This window comes from Chaetomium fimeti (assembly GCF_033439085.1).
Source record: "Chaetomium fimeti strain CBS 168.71 chromosome Unknown B0H64scaffold_1, whole genome shotgun sequence".
Taxonomy (NCBI): Eukaryota; Fungi; Ascomycota; class Sordariomycetes; order Sordariales; family Chaetomiaceae; genus Chaetomium; species Chaetomium fimeti.
In genome coordinates, this window is record NW_026944329.1 from 4896422 (window position 1) to 4912089 (window position 15668).

The 15668-nt window shown below is 57.0% G+C and overlaps 6 protein-coding genes across 6 annotated transcripts; 4 read left to right on the forward strand and 2 right to left on the reverse strand.

Annotated features, from left to right (window-relative positions):
- The first annotated feature begins 423 nt into the window (after positions 1-423).
- B0H64DRAFT_383370 (marvel domain-containing protein) lies at positions 424-1731 on the forward strand. The gene has a single exon (XM_062802949.1). The coding sequence runs from the start codon at positions 828-830 to the stop codon at positions 1341-1343; it is 516 nt and encodes a 171-aa protein (XP_062664898.1). The 5' UTR covers positions 424-827; the 3' UTR covers positions 1344-1731.
- Positions 1600-2733, reverse strand: B0H64DRAFT_37197 (uncharacterized protein). Its single transcript, XM_062802200.1, has 3 exons — positions 2087-2733; positions 1782-1993; positions 1600-1659 (listed from the first exon to the last, which is right to left on the reverse strand). Exons 1-2 carry the CDS (start codon positions 2352-2354, stop codon positions 1890-1892), a joined length of 372 nt encoding a protein of 123 aa, XP_062664899.1. The 5' UTR covers positions 2355-2733; the 3' UTR covers positions 1600-1659; positions 1782-1889.
- A 158-nt stretch (positions 2734-2891) lies between these two features.
- Positions 2892-4245, forward strand: B0H64DRAFT_37192 (domain found in IF2B/IF5-domain-containing protein). Its single transcript, XM_062802194.1, has 2 exons — positions 2892-4073; positions 4129-4245. Exons 1-2 carry the CDS (start codon positions 3329-3331, stop codon positions 4194-4196), a joined length of 813 nt encoding a protein of 270 aa, XP_062664900.1. The 5' UTR covers positions 2892-3328; the 3' UTR covers positions 4197-4245.
- Positions 4246-4901: 656 nt separating this feature from the next.
- B0H64DRAFT_429259 (FAD dependent oxidoreductase) lies at positions 4902-7337 on the forward strand. Its single transcript, XM_062805891.1, has 3 exons — positions 4902-5338; positions 5474-5592; positions 5682-7337. Exons 1-3 carry the CDS (start codon positions 5033-5035, stop codon positions 6877-6879), a joined length of 1623 nt encoding a protein of 540 aa, XP_062664901.1. The 5' UTR covers positions 4902-5032; the 3' UTR covers positions 6880-7337.
- Positions 7338-8786: 1449 nt separating this feature from the next.
- On the forward strand, positions 8787-11352 carry B0H64DRAFT_37228 (uncharacterized protein). Its single transcript, XM_062802218.1, has 4 exons — positions 8787-9141; positions 9212-9818; positions 9960-10748; positions 10914-11352. Exons 1-4 carry the CDS (start codon positions 9009-9011, stop codon positions 11104-11106), a joined length of 1722 nt encoding a protein of 573 aa, XP_062664902.1. The 5' UTR covers positions 8787-9008; the 3' UTR covers positions 11107-11352.
- A 1899-nt stretch (positions 11353-13251) lies between these two features.
- Positions 13252-14531, reverse strand: B0H64DRAFT_37294 (uncharacterized protein). The gene is made up of 3 exons (XM_062802253.1): positions 14315-14531; positions 13638-14256; positions 13252-13578 (listed from the first exon to the last, which is right to left on the reverse strand). The coding sequence occupies exons 1-3, from the start codon at positions 14438-14440 to the stop codon at positions 13358-13360; spliced, it is 966 nt and encodes a 321-aa protein (XP_062664903.1). The 5' UTR covers positions 14441-14531; the 3' UTR covers positions 13252-13357.
- Between the last annotated feature and the right edge of the window lie 1137 nt (positions 14532-15668).

The following is a 15668-nucleotide window of genomic DNA, read 5'->3' on the forward strand; positions in this document are numbered from 1 at the left end:
GCCAAGCATGGGGCCACAAGGCCACAAGCCGTCCCTGTGGGTGGGTGGGTCAACAAATCGTTTGGAGACCAGGTTCTTGCAAATCAACGATTGGTCTAACCTTGTTTAGGGCCTGCAGCGGGCGATCAGAACAAACTTGGCATCTGCCACCCTGATCCCCTGCCAACCGCCCAGACAACAATCGCTGTCTTGTGGATGGCCGGCAATCGTTCTGGAGCCCAAAATCGAAACATCAGCCAAGGTTCGTTGGGTCAGAAGCTACGGCACTGCAGCAGGCCGAGTTGGGTCTGCACCACCTAAGTGGTCTGATTTCAGCGGTTGCACAAAGAAAACGGCACGTTGGCCAATAGGGCCCTGCGGATGAAAAAGAAGCTTGGGAGACCGGGGCCCACAACTTCCGTCATAGCCCCACCTTTGTTCTTTCCCGAGTGTGCATCTGGATGGTTCCCAAGATGCTCCCTCCCTTGTCAACCGGAGGTTCTGGGTCCTGCTACGGTTGTAAAAACACACCATTGTATACGGCGGCAGAGCAGTAAAAGCCAGCAAGCCCCCCGCCATACACCTGTGACGTCTTCCCCTGTTCAACTTGACACTCCACAAAAGAAGCAACTCGCACTTACATCATCACCACACTACCTGGGTAACAGATCATAGCCTACTTCTGCTTTCCTCTCCAACACAGTTTCAGCAGCTGCAAAGATCAACAAGTTTCCGTAAACCGCATATCCAAAAGAACCTCGCCTCAGCGCAACTTTCTGCGTGAGAGACCCCCGCCATCTTGACAACCTTCTCCTGCTCTCCCCACTCAGCCGCCCAAAACCGCCGCCATGGAAAGGATACAGCTCATCCTCCGAGCGATCCAGCTCCTCTTCATCATCATCCTCACGGGCCTAATCGGCAACATCATCGCCAGCAACGAGCACGCCGCATCATCCGCCACAGCGGCCATCAACTTCTCCATGTTCGTCGTGGTCCTCTCCTGGCTCGCCGCGCTGCTCGGACTCGCCACCGGCCTGGTCGAGCGGATCGCGCTGCCCGTGCTCGTCCACCTGGGCGCGGACGCGCTCGCGACGCTCTTCACCTTCATCGGCGCGGTGGTGCTGGCGGCCAAGCTGAAGGTGGTCAACTGCGGCGGCGACGACACGCGCGGGCAGCCGGGCGACTGGATCGCCTACGGCAGCGGCGACGACCACAAGCGCTGCCGCGAGGTCCAGGCCGGCACCGTCTTCATGTGGTTCCTCTTTGCTACTTTTGCCGCCGCCCTCGTGCTGAGCTTCCTCGGCTTCCGCCGCGGCGGTGGGAGCATCCGGTCTGGGCCGACCATGTCGCAGGTTAGGGTATGAGGCAAGGCGCGGTTTGGGCTTCTGGAAAAGGGTGGGAGGCTGGGATGGGTATGTACGGGGGTTTGGTTACGGATATGGATTTGGTTTTGGGACGGCATGGATAATAATTGGTACGGGTACGGGTACGGGTTGATCCCTAGGATGTGTATGACGGGTTATGAAGGTTATGGTTAATTACGGACGGGATACGAAGTACGGGCACCTTTTATTATAATGGGGTATATGACTGGGAGGGTTTGTCTTGGCCTGTGTTACGGATAAGGACTGAAGATGGGCTTTTGTGGAATTGGTATATCCCGTCAAGGTAGTCGACTGTCTGTCTTGTTTTTAGCTTGTTTTCCCGACAGAGTACAACGCAAGAACTAAGACCAATTTTTATCCAAGCAACTCGATACCCAGCAGACGGGTGATGTATCCGCAAGGGAATCAAATGCTTACATATATCATACCCAGGTCCGTAACGCCGTGGCAATATGTACCGCCCCTACAAGCCAGGTTCTAACCGATATGTACTCATGAATTTTCCCAACCGGTGAATCCCCCTAGTCATAATGACGCCGCAGCCTCGGCGGCACCGGCGGCATTGAAGGCCTTTTTGTTCGTCCACCGGATCTCGACGTTGTGCATCCATTCCATGTACCTCGCCCAACCTGCGGGAGACGTAGAACATATCAGTAAACAGCCAGTTTCCGCAACCCATGCCAAGCAAGCACCGGGAGAGGGGAGGGATTGGGAAGACCTACTCCAGTACGCAAACTTCCGCCCAAGAAACTTCCCCGCGAAAGGCATGACGATCATGGTCAGCAGGAGCTGCAGCTGTTCCAGGCTGGTCTCCCACTCCCGCTGGGCGTCCGACAAGTCGGACTCCGAGTCGAGGATGCTGGTGGAGAGGGAGGAGAGCGAGTCCACATCGTCGTCCGCCCCGGGAGAGGAGGTCCGCGAGACGTCGGGCAGGACAAAGGAGGATGTCGCGGACGAGCTCATTATGTCTGAGGAGGAGAGGTCCGACATGGTGGGGGGAGGAGGAGATGGCGCTGCGGTAGTTCGGGGTCGGATTGGCGGTCGGCAACTCGAGGAATTAAATCGGGGTAGGGTGGAGACGACGGTTTAATCGGGAGCCGGCATCGACTTCTGTCGGGAATGGGAGCTGCCGGAGTTCTGGTCGGAGCCCCTTTGCTGACGGACGGCCGAGCCAAGTTTCAACAAAGTTGTTGTTTGCTTGCTTTGAACGGAGCAGTTCCTCCACCGAGTCCGGCGGCCGGTGTGCGATGCGAGTCGGCACTGTGGCTGTAGTGGGGGAGCTGACAGCAGCTGCCGGGTGGCTTGTGAGTGGCCCGTGTTGCAGGATCCCCCGCTTGTCAGGTGATCGTGGGACTGAGTCACAGTGAAAGGAAGGCCAACGTCATGTGGATGAAGGCTCCCACTTGGTCGGACGACAACAACTTCGTTTAAACACGAGGAAAATACCGCTGTTACAAGCACCAGAGGGTGAAAGAGAGGGTGCCAAGACCTACCGGCTATCAAATCCACAACAGAGTGCCGAATACCGATCAATATACAACCAGCTTGCATAGGAAGAAGAGGCCGGTGGAGTGAGCGACAAGAGAAGCACAAGGGTGGCCAAAGATGACCACTGAAGTAAGTTTTATTTGGTAACCCTCAGTTTTCCCCTCCTCCAAACGACCAACTTCTTTCTGTGACACCACTACCTACGTACCTCACCCCCAAATTTTCAACACATCGTTCCGGGGCATTCCCTCTTTTCTCTTTTACGGGTTTCGCACTTTCAACGCAGCCGATTTCCCAGGGAACTGTCCTCGAAGCGCAATTGTCGGTCTTAACGCACACGGGAATTTTGAACCCAATCTGGAAATCCCGGCACTGACTCACTCCGACAGGAACCTACGATCCAAAGGCGGGCGTCGCGCAAGTCGGTTGCATTTACGGAAGAGAAACTAGTAGTGGACGCCGACGGCAGCGTGACCATGATCGCGACACCAAACGACGACACCAAAGACACAGCCATGTCGCACACACCCCGTACGCCGCCTCTTTCCGCCGCACTGGGGGCGTTTACTGATGCCTCTTCAGCACCCGCCGACGCCGCTGCCCCGGCTGCCGACGCCAACCCGGATGGCCTCGACCTCTCGCTCATGAAGAAGAAGAAGAAGAAGGTCAAGAAGGACGACGACGAGGGGGCCGATAGCGGTGCTGTTGCCGGCGACGAGGAGGCGATCGACCTGTCGATGAAGAAGAAGAAGAAGAAGAAGGCGCCTAAGGAGGAGGACGAGTTTGCCAAGAAGCTCGAGGCGCTGAACCTCGAGGGTGGCGAGGGCGCCGAGGCCCCCGCCGACGAGGGTGTGCAGGACGGCGATATGGACAAGGGTACCGGTATCTGGGGGCACAACGAGTCGCGGACTATTAACTACGACCCGCTACTCTCCCGCTTCTTCGCCCTGCTGGCGCAGAAGAATCCCGACCACGCTTCGACCGGCACCCGCTCTTACAAGATCCCGCCGCCGCAGTGTCTCCGCGAAGGAAACAAGAAGACCATCTTCGCGAACCTGCCGGAGATCTGCAAGCGCATGAAGAGAGCGGACGAGCACGTCACCGCCTACCTCTTCGCCGAATTGGGTACTAGCGGCAGTGTGGATGGCAGCAGGCGGCTGGTCATCAAGGGCAGGTTCCAACAGAAGCAGATTGAGAACGTCCTGCGCACGTACATTATAGGTATGCCAACCATATCCACCACCACTATCTTGCCATGATGCTAACCAGGACCCAGAATATGTGACGTGCAAGACATGCCGGTCCCCTAACACGGAACTGTCCAAAGGCGAGAACCGTCTTTAGTATGTACCCCTCGCCCATATTACCCGGTGATTATTGTCTAACTCGGATCAGCTTCATTACCTGCAACTCTTGCGGCTCTCGTCGTTCCGTCCAGGCTATCAAGACTGGTTTCTCTGCCCAGGTCGGAAAGAGAAGGAAGATGAAGGTCTAAAGTTCTCTGCCTTGGTGCCTTCCTCCCTTTCGGCGTTTCTTTTTCGGTTCCTTCGGTTCCTGTCTGCTCCATCTAGAAGGGGGTCAGGTTCCACAGCACTGTTAGGGTCATTTCTGCCTTTCTTAGCTCTCGGTGGCAGGCCCTGGGACACGATCGAATGACGATGTGACGACGGGCTCATTTGGGATTGGGAGGTGGGGAACCGGTTATCAGGCATGCTGCAGAAGGGACGGACATGGGTTCATCGGCGGCATGGTGAGCATCTGGACGCGGAAAAAGGAGGACAAGCGGTGTTTCTCGGAAGCCGACGACCTGACAAGGTGAAGACAGGCTACGGTTTGTAGTTGCTGCGTTCTGGCAAGGTTGTACCGTCGGACCAGATTGACAGTCAGCGAAAAGGGTGTATACACAGCGGTTACGGATTCTTATGGTGCTGTTTGACTTATTGCTCGCGATTTGTCTGCCAAAACCCGTGAACCAAAGTGGGGTGCTCCTTAAGCTCCATTCCGATTGTAGATCGACTCATTGGATATCTGTATCCCCCTCACCTGACTCCCTCAGGTACCCAATTCCCTTCCACAACTTCACAAACACCACAACCCCCTCACTAACCACGCAACAAAACAACACACCAACACCAACCCCCCAAAAAGACGAACAGAGAAAAAAGAAAAGAAACCCAAAAATGACAATCCGCAAAACCCCCACTGGCACCCTCACCCTCCCCCCGGCCGGCTTACCCTCCCGCAACCCCTCCACCCCCTACTGGTTGCGGGACCCCTCGCCCACGCTCCTCGGCCACCGCGGCACGCCTGACCTACCCGAAACCGCCGACGTTGTGATTGTGGGCAGCGGTATCACGGGGGCGTTCGCTGCGCGGTTTTTGAAGGAGGGCGGTGCGGGTGCGGGTGCGGGTGGTGAGGGGAGTGGTGGTGGGGGGAGTGTGGTTATGTTGGAGGCGAGGGAGGCTTGTTCGGGTGCTACTGGGCGGGTGAGTCGTTGTTCTCTTTAGGTTTCTTTTGTCTCTTTTTGACCGTGTTGGGTCTGTGTTTGGACTGGGGTTGGGTTGTTTGGTTGGGACAGGGTCGGGTGTGTGTTGGTTGGCTGATGGATCGTGATGTGACAGAATGGAGGGCACTGCCAGCCGTTGGTGTACGGTTCGGTGCCGGCTGTGGCGGAGTTTGAGTTGGAGGTGTTTGAGTTTCTGGAGAGGTTTGTGAGGGAAGAGCAGGTGGATTGTGATTGGTATGTTGTTTTATTTCCCCCGGTAACTATCTTTGTTGTCGAGGCTGTGATGATGTTGTTGTTACAAGGCAATATGCTGACCGCAACAGGGCGAGCCTCACCGGCGTACACGCCTTCCTTTCCAAGGACATGTTTGAGCTCGCGGCAGCCGACGCACAGAAACTGCAACAAACCCATCCCGAACTTGCCGCCCAACTCGAGGTAATCCGCCCCTTGGACTCATCCTCCACTACAGAGGAGAAGCAAACCCTCGCCTCCCTCCGCGTCCCGTCCGCCGAGGGCGTGGTCATCCAGAAGAAAGCCGCCTCTCTTTGGCCCTACAAGCTCGTCGCCGCCATCCTCGAGCGCCTCATCACCAGCCACCCGGCCCCAAGCTTCAACCTCCAAACCAACACCCCCGTCACCTCCCTTTCCCGCGCCGAATCCGCCCCCGGCTGGACCCTCACCACCCCCCGCGGCAAGATCACCGCCCGCCAGGTGCTGCTCGCCACAAACGGCTACACCTCACACCTCCTGCCCGCCTTCTCCGACCTGATCGTACCCGTGCGCGGGCAGATCGGCGCCCTCCTACCCCCTCAACACCAACCAGCGGAGCAGCCCAACCCATCCCCCCACCCACCCGCAAAACCCGCAAAACTAACGCACTCGTACGCCTTCGCCGCCGGCCCGGACCCTACCACCGCCGCCGCGCTCGCCGCGCCCCGCGACGACTATCTCGTCCAGCGGCCGCTCCCGACGGGCGAGCTGATCTACGGCGGCGGGCGGCGGCTGGCGCGCGGTCTCGGCGTCGGCGAGTGGCGCGATGACGAGGTCGAGGCGGATGTGGCGCGCTATCTGAGGCGGGAGCTGTGTCCGCCGTTGGATCTCACGCCGGATCTGGGTGTGGATGTGGGTGGGGATGGGGATGGGCAGGGGGGTGGGGAGACGGTAGGGGGGGAAGGTGGGGAGGAGTTGGAGGCGTCGTTTGAGTGGACCGGCGTGATGGGCTATAGTAGGGACCATCATGCCTGGGTCGGGGCGGTGCCCGAGAGTCTGGGCGGCGGAGGGCCCGAGGGGGGACTGTGGGTTTGTGCTGGGTATACGGGGCATGGGATGCCGGCTGCGGCGCTGTCTGCGCGGGAGGTGGTGAGGCAGATGACGGCGGGCGTGGAAGGGGCGGTGCGGGAGGGTCAGGTGAGGTTTCCTAAGGAGTTTGTGCTGGATGAGGAGAGGGTGGTGACGGCGAGGGGACTGCCTCATTTGACGCAGGGCTGGGAGGCTACGAACCTTGCGACGCTGATGGGGTGATCCAAACCCGCACAATGGTGGGAAGGGGGTGTGAAAGCGGAGCTGAGTTTGGGGGCTGTGGATTCTATCGTGTGGGTGTTGGGCGTGTTCAGGCTCGATCAGGCTGGTAAGGACCCGACTGCCATGGCACATCTGGCTCAGCAGACCAATACGTACATGGATATGGCTATCGAGGCATATTTACGCACTAGTAGTTCCACAGATAGGGTTCCAAGAGCTCTACCTACACTACTACGTGTAGAGAAATCGAACAGCATTCAAGTATTATTGAATGCTAGGACTCCTTTTGGGGCACCCTTCGCCCATACTAGCCACATGTCAAAACGGAGGTCACGACGACGTGTGTTGTATAGGCGATAAAGGTGTTATAAACGTCTGCTTTCCACTGGAGATGAAAGCTGTTCGGTGTCCGGATGGTACAAGTAATTCTGATGAAGACTGGCCAGTCGGTGTTGCCGGCTACCTTTGAATAGGAAGTTGTTATGGCACCGGAACTCCAGGAGTAAGGAACGGAGAGCATTTGTAAATTTATCCTCTCAAAGTCACTCCCCTTACCTGGATCGCTGTCGCCTTCTTCCTCTCCTGGCCAGCTCCCAACCGGGCGGACAGCATCCAGCGACTGGCTCAGGAGAACCCGAAAGTGATCGGGCCGGCGCCGAGCAGAGATCATGATTGAACAACGTCAGGGGTTTGAACGTGCCTAATTGAGGCGTGTTGGTGTTTCAACAACTTGGGTGCTTGCATCCTTGACGAGCTAAATCCTTCCATGCACCCTCATCCTCCGTCGTCCCTCTAACACCAAATCACCTCAGCCTCCGTCCTAATATTTCGATCCCCTTTTGCCTCTCGGGCACTCTGTCGCGATTCCCTGCTAGCGGGTTGTACAGTGGTCTCGTTTGTCTCCGCAAGAGAGGTCGAGTAATCGTTCGGGATGGAACGAATTGGGTTTACCTTGCTCCCTTCCCCAAGGAGCATGGAGAAAAGGGGCATTTCGGCTGAGAATTGTCGATAGTTAGGCAACAATAAAAACACGGCACAACCCTCATTGACCAAAGGGAGCTGAGTGATGGCACGTCAAGAAGCAATCCTGCCGGGGACATGGCAAACATCCTCCATCTCAACCGGCGGCGGAGACAGACATAGGTAGCTCTGCCCGAGAGCCGAGGCAAATAGTTTACGCTCCAAAGGGTATTTGGGAACGGCGGTATCCCTTTGGAGCCGGACTCCTTCACTCCTGTGTCGGAATAGCGGTGTTGACGACCACAGCGCAACCATCTAGGGTCGGGACTCAACCATCATGCTCCCGAAAGAACCCCCGAGTCCCTCCTAAATTGCAGAAATGACAATAAGAATGGCATAAAGGGTCGAAGTCCGTCTTACCTCAGAAGCTAAAGCCGTAAGCAGGCAATTTGGTCCATTCGCCCCCCTTGGCTCGTCGCTTTGACTCAGCCAGCACAAACGAAATCCTGTGAGAACAAATGGACTCGGTTCATGGCCGACCTGTTGGAGCTCCCTGCGGCTCCTTGCCCCGCTCGCCGTTCCCGATCCGACATCCGGGACCGAAGGATTGGCGGTTGCCTGAGGGCAAGTGCAAGTGCCGCCGCAGGCAGCAGAATATCGTGTCATATAACACTCCTGGGTCTGATTCTTACGGAAGCCAGACCCCGATTATCGTCACTCAAATTCCGACGACAAACCGATACCGCCAATGAACAGCTTGAGGAAACCGATGGGGAAGGAAAGTGGTGGGGAAAAAAAGAGGTGGAAAGAAATGGTTGAGTGCAGAAGGATTCTGGATATTGCAGGGCAGGAACGGGTCGGTCAGCACCTACCACCACGGACACTACGGCAGCGGCTCTCGGATCCGATCAGTGGGGGCATTCCCGCTAAACAGCCGCTCCAGCCGCTGTAACACACTATCCGGCAGCGGTAGCTTCGGGTCGCACATGCCGGACGATGACCGACCTCCAACGACTGCAGGTGGAATCTCGCAACAACCGACGACAACGACCCAGGCACGCACCAAACACGGCGACCGCACAAATTCACATTTGACTTCACACGACTTCCAATTATCTAGGGAGAGACGATAATAATACTGATTCTTTTTTTATTGTCGGCTTCGCAACATGGCACCCATCACCGACGACGAATGGGCCGACCTCGTCGCTCACGAGCTTCCCAAGACATCGGACTCGGTCATTCAGAATTATCTCGAGAGTCGCCGCGCCTTGATGGCCCAGGAACAGAAACACCGGAGTGGTACTATGATCTCTTGCTTGGTTATATCACCGCCCCGTCCGGCTCATAATTCCTAACCACCACAGGATAGACTATTCCTTCCGACAAGCTCTCTCGCCCATTGCGAAGAGGGCATGTGAGATAGTATCGAGGATCCGCCATGAAGAGACACGGCCTTCGGCCCCCCCACCATCCCAGGAGATGCCTACATCGTGGCAAATAATCAGGCGGATGCCAAAGGGTGCACTGCTCCGCGCGCATTGCCACTCCCTTGTCGACATACCTCATCTCATCGACGTTGCCCTGAACACGCCGGGCATATGCATTTCATGCCCCGACGGTAACCTCGCCACCCAACATGCCAGGAAAGAAGGGCGTCTCCGTATCCAGTTCAGGGCCAAGGCGGACTCCGAGGACGGTTCACTCTGGGGTGACGGCTACGCGCCCAACACCTATATCGCACTTTCCAAGGCCGCGGACGATTATCCCGAAGGAGGCAGGCAGGGATTTGCGGAGTGGTTGAAGGGGAGGCGTATTAACTCTACGCAGGACTCTAATCTCCGGGCGGATCGGGGAACATCGTTGGCCTGCTCAGAGGTCATGAGCGGCATGATCTACTATGAGCCTATTTGGCGGGCATTCCTCCAACGGCTCATGGCCAACCTCGTTGAGGACGGCGTATACTGGCTTGAGCTTCGGTGAGCCCATGATCCTGCCGGGCCTGCGAGATGGGCCTGGCCAATATGTCATTTCCCCTTTCACCGTCGACTCACGCCGACGCTCGGTGGCCAAAGGGGAAGGAGGCCAGGACGACCAGGCCGCTAACACCAAGGAAACAGACTCACATTCCCATTCGGCTATTACCGCGAAGGATCGGAGGACCCGGACCCGGATCACGACCATATGTTCCAAGCAATTGGGGAAGAGGTGGCTAGATTTCAGGCCACCGACTCTGGCCGGCGATTCTGGGGACTCCGTGTCATGTGGTCGACCTCGCGCCGCCATGATCCACGGTCGATCATCGAGGACGCCGATAACTGTATATCAACGAAGCTTCTGTGGCCGCAATTGGTGGCCGGGTACGACCTCGCCGGCCCCGAGCATCTTGGCCGGCCGCTCGCGGACCTGCTTCCCGAACTGTTCTGGTTCCGAAAGCAATGTGCCCTCGAAGACGTGCAGATCCCCTTTTTCCTGGCCGCGGGCGGATCGCTCAATGACGACAACGCCACCGCGGAGCGCAACCTCTTCGATGCCCTGCTCCTCGGAACGCGACGAATCGGACACGCCATGACTCTGCACAAACATCCACGCCTAGTCGAGGCCATCAAGGACAAACGGATACTCGTGGAAACACCCGTGGTGTCTAGGCATGGACCGCACGCGGCGTCAACAGGCAGCGGGATGCCCCACTCTCTCCCAATTTTGTTGGCGCAAGGCGTGCCCTGCGCCCTCTGCGAGGATGATGTCGGAATTCCATCACGGCAGGGGCGGCATGGCGGCTCCCCGGCAACCAACATTTTCTGGGGTGCATTCCAAGCCTGTGACAGCACCGACCTCGCCACCTTAGGATCACTAGCCGAGAATAGCGTGCGTTGGTCCGCCTTCGAGGATCAGGACGCGGAAATGTGGTACGTTTAGCTTCCTCTTTTGTCCTTCTACCTGAGCTCGTTGGGCGAGTACCGTGAGAGGATATTCGGCTGCCTAACGATATTGCTACACTGCCCACTCTCTCTACCATAGACCCCGCGTCGGAGCGCGTCAATGAGGTAGGCTGACATTTTTCCGTCTTCGAGGGCGCGCGACGTCCGCGCGGCAAGCGTGGGGGCCGGAACGAAAGCAGCTCGCTTACAGCAATGGGTCGTCGAATGGGAGCGTTTCTGTTTATGGGTCGTTACAGAATACAGCGACACGCACGGCGACGGCGAAGACGGTGATGCCGACAAGCCGTTGACTCACCAGCCACCTTTGAGCCGAAGTTTCACTTGAGCGGCTTTGGTGGTGTGGGTGCAGACGCCGCCGGGAGAAGGCGCGGGCCCGGGTCCGTGGTTGAGCTTCCGACCTCCCTCGCTCTGGTAGGCTTGGCTCGGGGCGATGCAAGTGAGACGACTGAAACATGGTGTCGCTGTGGCTTCGGACCTCTTCGACTCCTCGGCGCGGCATCGCGATGATGAGATGTTTCACATTACGGCGCAGCGTTGTATTGGGGGCCAGGACGCGGCTATTCATTTTTTGCCTTCGCCCCTGGCAGATTTTTGCCTTTGTTTCTCGATTTCCAGCAGACGACAGCTGCTGTCTGTCGGAATATGCGTCGAAATCTGTTTCTACCCGATTTCCAACACCGAGAAAGTGTCGGGTTCGACGCCACGCATCAGTCCCCTGTAATATTTTGACAAAGGATTGCGGTCGAGGATTCCTGGCCGAGTAATGGGCCGGGAACAGAACGGCGAACACACCCAGCTTCGCTGTCCTTTCAACCTCTCAAATCCATCTTGAATCCGTCCAATTCCCTGTATATGTTCGATGCCGTGCTCCAGCACCAATCGCAACACCGACAAGGGTTGAATCCCACGACGCTAAGGAGCGCGCCGGCGCTGCAAAGCCACAAGGCGCTTGTTTCAACCTTTGACGACAACACATCAAACCCCGGAAAGCCGCCTCGCGCTCAGCCTTGTTCTCCGCGCCTGGAAATCGAGATTAGGGTTAAGGCAAACCACGAACCCCCTGTCTTCGCCGAATCCTTCCTCCCCAAAGAAAGGGCGACAACCAACCCCAACAGCGAACTCATCTGATCCCAGCCCTATCGGGAACCCCCGTCGTCCCCGTGCTCCCCGTGCTCCCCGAGCCCCCGGACCTGGGCATGCATCGATTCCTTCCTTCCTGTATGTAACGCTGGACATGTATGTATGTACGTATGTATGTCTCATGTGTAATACATGTACACCCGCCGTTACACCACACACCACACCGCACCGCACCGCACCCCAGCGCCGCACACGTTGCCCCGGCAGGAATGTGCCCACACGTGTCCCTTACGTGTCGGGTTACACGACTGAACGCTGGAAAAGGGTTGTCAATCAACGACTCCGATTTGTCATACGACTATGTATAGACATTTATTCAGACCAACTACCGTCTTTGGACAACCTGCAGACTGCAGACGGCATTTTTAGTAATGTAAGCGACCCCGAAGGGGAAATCGGGAAGGGCAGATCGAACCAAACCGGACTATTGGGGTGGGTGGTGCAACTTTTGGAAGCCAACGACGACAGACACATCAGAAGGATCTGGTACAACCATGGTAACTGCCTCTGCCCGTTCGCTTGGTACGTAACCGGGGAAAGAAATTACGGGGCCGCCGGCACGATGGGCTGCTGCACGTTCAGGGAAGCTAACCGCCAGGAATCGCTGCCCCGGGAAAAGCTTGTCGACCCGGGCCGGGGGACTGGGTCAATTTTAAAATCACATGATCGAATGCGAGAAGCACCCCGGACGCTGTTGCTGCAGGGTGAAGGGGGGGTTGATGGAGGGAGGCAGTTGGGGCTTGGGGGGGACTGCAGGAGAAGATTACGTATTTTTGTGTATTGGATGTTGTAATTGTGCATATGTGCGGTTGTACATACATACATACATCGCTCCCTCGTTATCTCTCTGCCTTAAAGGCCCGAACCGGCAAGATTACGCAACGACAGGTGGTACAGAGTAACATAACAGCCTTGGAGCGTGTTGAGGTGGCTTGACGGAACAAGGCAACAGTGTTCGGAACTGCGAATACACCCGACGGACGGACTTAAGCTGCTAAACAATGAGAAAGCCGGCGTAAGCTCCGGGTAAGCTAGAAAGGGCATTCGTATTGTTCGGGTTCGGCTGGACTCGAAGGAGTGCAGTGCCTGTGACTTGCAAGGTGCGTGGGCCTCTGAGGGAAGGCCCGCGTGCCCCGTAGAGTCATGAATGTGTGTTACTGCGGCAGGTTTCAGGAAATCTTTTTTTGGTTCAAGAAAATAGGATTGGTTTGCCCAAGAAGACATCTATCTATCGTCATAGCTCAAATCGTACATGGTAAAAGAAACAATGACAAAGGACAAAAAACAAAAACAGTAAACGTGGTAACAGAAAAACAGGGGTATGGTAAGCATATCAAATCCGGCAAGTACACGGCACAGTTGTGCCTCAGGTCGTTTCGCATGATAACAGATAACATACGGAAAAAAAAAGGAGAAAAGGGAAAACCTGGGGCGTGCTAGATGTTGGCCGCCCAGACGTTATCGAGCCACCCCCTAAACGTTAGGGGCTGCACCTGGGTAGCCTCGTTGAGGTTGGCTTGCCGAACCTGATATCGCCCGTTGGCTGTCTGGAGGAGCCTCTGGAAATAGTACCACTGCGCCCAGTCGCCGCTTTGCTGGCATGCCTCGGCCTGGGTTTCCACTTCCTGGTAATGGCGGGTGACAAGACTGATAGGCACTGTATCATTGTTAGTTTGAAGACCAAGACAAGGGAGAGAGAGAAGGAGAGGGACTGACCTCCAAGGGCGTTGGAGCATGTCTCTACCAGCTCCTGAGCCGTCACGGAATCTCCTCTCATCCTAAACTCCTTGGGCCAATTGTCGAGGCCCAGTTCAAGGGCGGCCGTGATAAACTGGGCGACGTCGTACACCGAGGTCATGGATATCCGGACAGGCCTGCCGCTTGAGTTCCCCAAGATAATCTCCGCCCTCGCTTCCTGGAGGTTGACCAGATAGTCGTCCGGGCCCTGTATGCCGCTTCCCGCGCCGATTCCGTACGTCTGCAATCCGCCAGGACCGAAACGTTCCATAAAGATGCCGCAAGAGAAGACGGTATAGCGCAACCGATGAGACTTGGATTGTGACCAGCCCTCTAAAAGCTGTAGGGCTGACTGCGAGCCGCGGTCGAGGGGGTCGTTTGCCGGCCGGTGGCTGAGATCACCCTCGAATTCGGACGGGACAAAGACCCTCACGCGAGCCCGCCGGGCAGCGTCGATGAGGTTGAGCTGCTCGTTACCGGCGATGGTGGAGATGACCAGGTCCACACCCTGGAGGGTATACCGGAGGTTCTCGACATCGTCGTAGTCGACGATGGCTACTTGGCATCCGGGACAGCATTCCTCGAGTTCGGGGTGCGGCTGTGGCATAGTGAGCAATGTGATACTTCGTGATACAATAGGAACGGGGGAGACTGACGTTGCGGGAGAGGACCAGAAGAGCATGCGCGGTCTGGCTGACCTGCTGGGCCAGGATCTGGGCAAAGCCGCCGGCACCGGCAATGGCGATTCTCATCATGGCAGGCTGGCTGGACCTTTGCTTCATGGTGAAGACAGAGAGTGAGGGCGGTGGTGATGTGAGAGTCGAGGGTGTTGAGGGGGTCGAGGGTGGTGCTTCTTAAAGGCCGGCGGTGGTTGCGATGTGCTCTGAGACGGTTGAGGACGGTAGGGAGTCACAAAGCAGCTCTTATATATCAGAGGACTTCTCTCTATGAAGGCGATGATCTCATGGTATTATGGCACAGCAGGGCCATCCATAGAAGCCACGGGTTAGGGGCGCAGGCTCGAGGGCTACTATCAAGCCCAAGGCAACCAGGGGACAAGACGATGAGGAGGTATGTGGTGAACGATTGGCACAAGAACGCAAGCAAGGATGTTGAACATGCTTGGACCAAGTGCCCAGGCCATCTCGATCCTGAGGCGTGTGTGTGCCAAGGAAAGGTACTTGGGTGAGGCGGAAGCTTCCTTCGGGCGGCACAGGGGCGTGTGAGTCGAACGGCTAACTATACCACGTCAAACGACTGCGGGTTGTTCCTCGCCAGCATGTACTTGGTACCAATACCGATCTCGGCAGCCAGTATGCAGACCCCGAACGTGTGCCGCATGGTGGTACCCGCAGGCCATGGCGCCGGGTTCCTGTGTAGAATCCCAGGTTACCTGCATTCATACCACCAGGTACGTACCTTTAGGAGGACGGCCGGTGGAACGGTGTACGGTGGGGAAAAGGAAGGTCCAGCAGGCATCGGCCGGGGCCCTTTAGAACGGTACCCTGTCACGAGCAAGCTGCTGCCGATGGACGAAAGTGGCATGTTACTGTCACGCCTAACGCCCACGGCCCGAAATCGAGGGGGAAGAACCATCTCATGACTCTGATTCGGCCGTCTGATCATGGCAGTGACCCCCTCAGGCCGTTGAGAGAGTGGAACGAACCAGGCTCCCACTATGTGGGTCGAATTCGCCCAAGTTTGAGGGTGTGAAGGCCGTTCGAGTAATTTGGGGGCTTTTCTGGACGGGGGTCGGGAGATAGCCGAGAAAGCGGAATTCCACCCCTCTGGACGGGGTTGGAACAACCAACTCTCACTAACTAAGGTAGGTGGATTCTCCCGCGACCGAAGGCGGCTACCACCTCCCGACGGTACAGTACAACTGTACATAGTTACAACATGTGGCCGACGAGAGCGGTCTCAGGAACCGGGCTTCGCCGGCGGCGAGCGTGGCAAAGCGGCACTTCAGACGGGCGGGGGCAACGTGCCAGCATCCTCAAACACGACTTC

What these genes read in the sequence shown, in the direction of transcription:
- B0H64DRAFT_383370 (XM_062802949.1), top strand. Translation starts at nt 828, where the DNA reads ATGGAAAGGATACAGCTCATCCTCCGAGCGATCCAGCTCCTCTTCATC.
- B0H64DRAFT_37197 (XM_062802200.1), bottom strand. Translation starts at nt 2,354, where the DNA reads ATGTCGGACCTCTCCTCCTCAGACATAATGAGCTCGTCCGCGACATCC. An exon ending in GCGGAAGTTTGCGTACTGGA is followed by an intron (nt 1,994 to 2,086) that starts GTAGGTCTTCCC and finishes CGTCTCCCGCAG; the next exon opens with GTTGGGCGAGGTACATGGAA.
- B0H64DRAFT_37192 (XM_062802194.1), top strand. Translation starts at nt 3,329, where the DNA reads ATGATCGCGACACCAAACGACGACACCAAAGACACAGCCATGTCGCAC. An exon ending in CCTGCGCACGTACATTATAG is followed by an intron (nt 4,074 to 4,128) that starts GTATGCCAACCA and finishes ACCAGGACCCAG; the next exon opens with AATATGTGACGTGCAAGACA.
- B0H64DRAFT_429259 (XM_062805891.1), top strand. Translation starts at nt 5,033, where the DNA reads ATGACAATCCGCAAAACCCCCACTGGCACCCTCACCCTCCCCCCGGCC. An exon ending in GTTCGGGTGCTACTGGGCGG is followed by an intron (nt 5,339 to 5,473) that starts GTGAGTCGTTGT and finishes GTGATGTGACAG; the next exon opens with AATGGAGGGCACTGCCAGCC. An exon ending in GAGCAGGTGGATTGTGATTG is followed by an intron (nt 5,593 to 5,681) that starts GTATGTTGTTTT and finishes TGACCGCAACAG; the next exon opens with GGCGAGCCTCACCGGCGTAC.
- B0H64DRAFT_37228 (XM_062802218.1), top strand. Translation starts at nt 9,009, where the DNA reads ATGGCACCCATCACCGACGACGAATGGGCCGACCTCGTCGCTCACGAG. An exon ending in GGAACAGAAACACCGGAGTG is followed by an intron (nt 9,142 to 9,211) that starts GTACTATGATCT and finishes ACCACAGGATAG; the next exon opens with ACTATTCCTTCCGACAAGCT. An exon ending in GATCAGGACGCGGAAATGTG is followed by an intron (nt 10,749 to 10,913) that starts GTACGTTTAGCT and finishes TCCGTCTTCGAG; the next exon opens with GGCGCGCGACGTCCGCGCGG.
- B0H64DRAFT_37294 (XM_062802253.1), bottom strand. Translation starts at nt 14,440, where the DNA reads ATGAAGCAAAGGTCCAGCCAGCCTGCCATGATGAGAATCGCCATTGCC. An exon ending in TTCTGGTCCTCTCCCGCAAC is followed by an intron (nt 14,257 to 14,314) that starts GTCAGTCTCCCC and finishes ACTATGCCACAG; the next exon opens with CCGCACCCCGAACTCGAGGA. An exon ending in ATGCTCCAACGCCCTTGGAG is followed by an intron (nt 13,579 to 13,637) that starts GTCAGTCCCTCT and finishes ACAATGATACAG; the next exon opens with TGCCTATCAGTCTTGTCACC.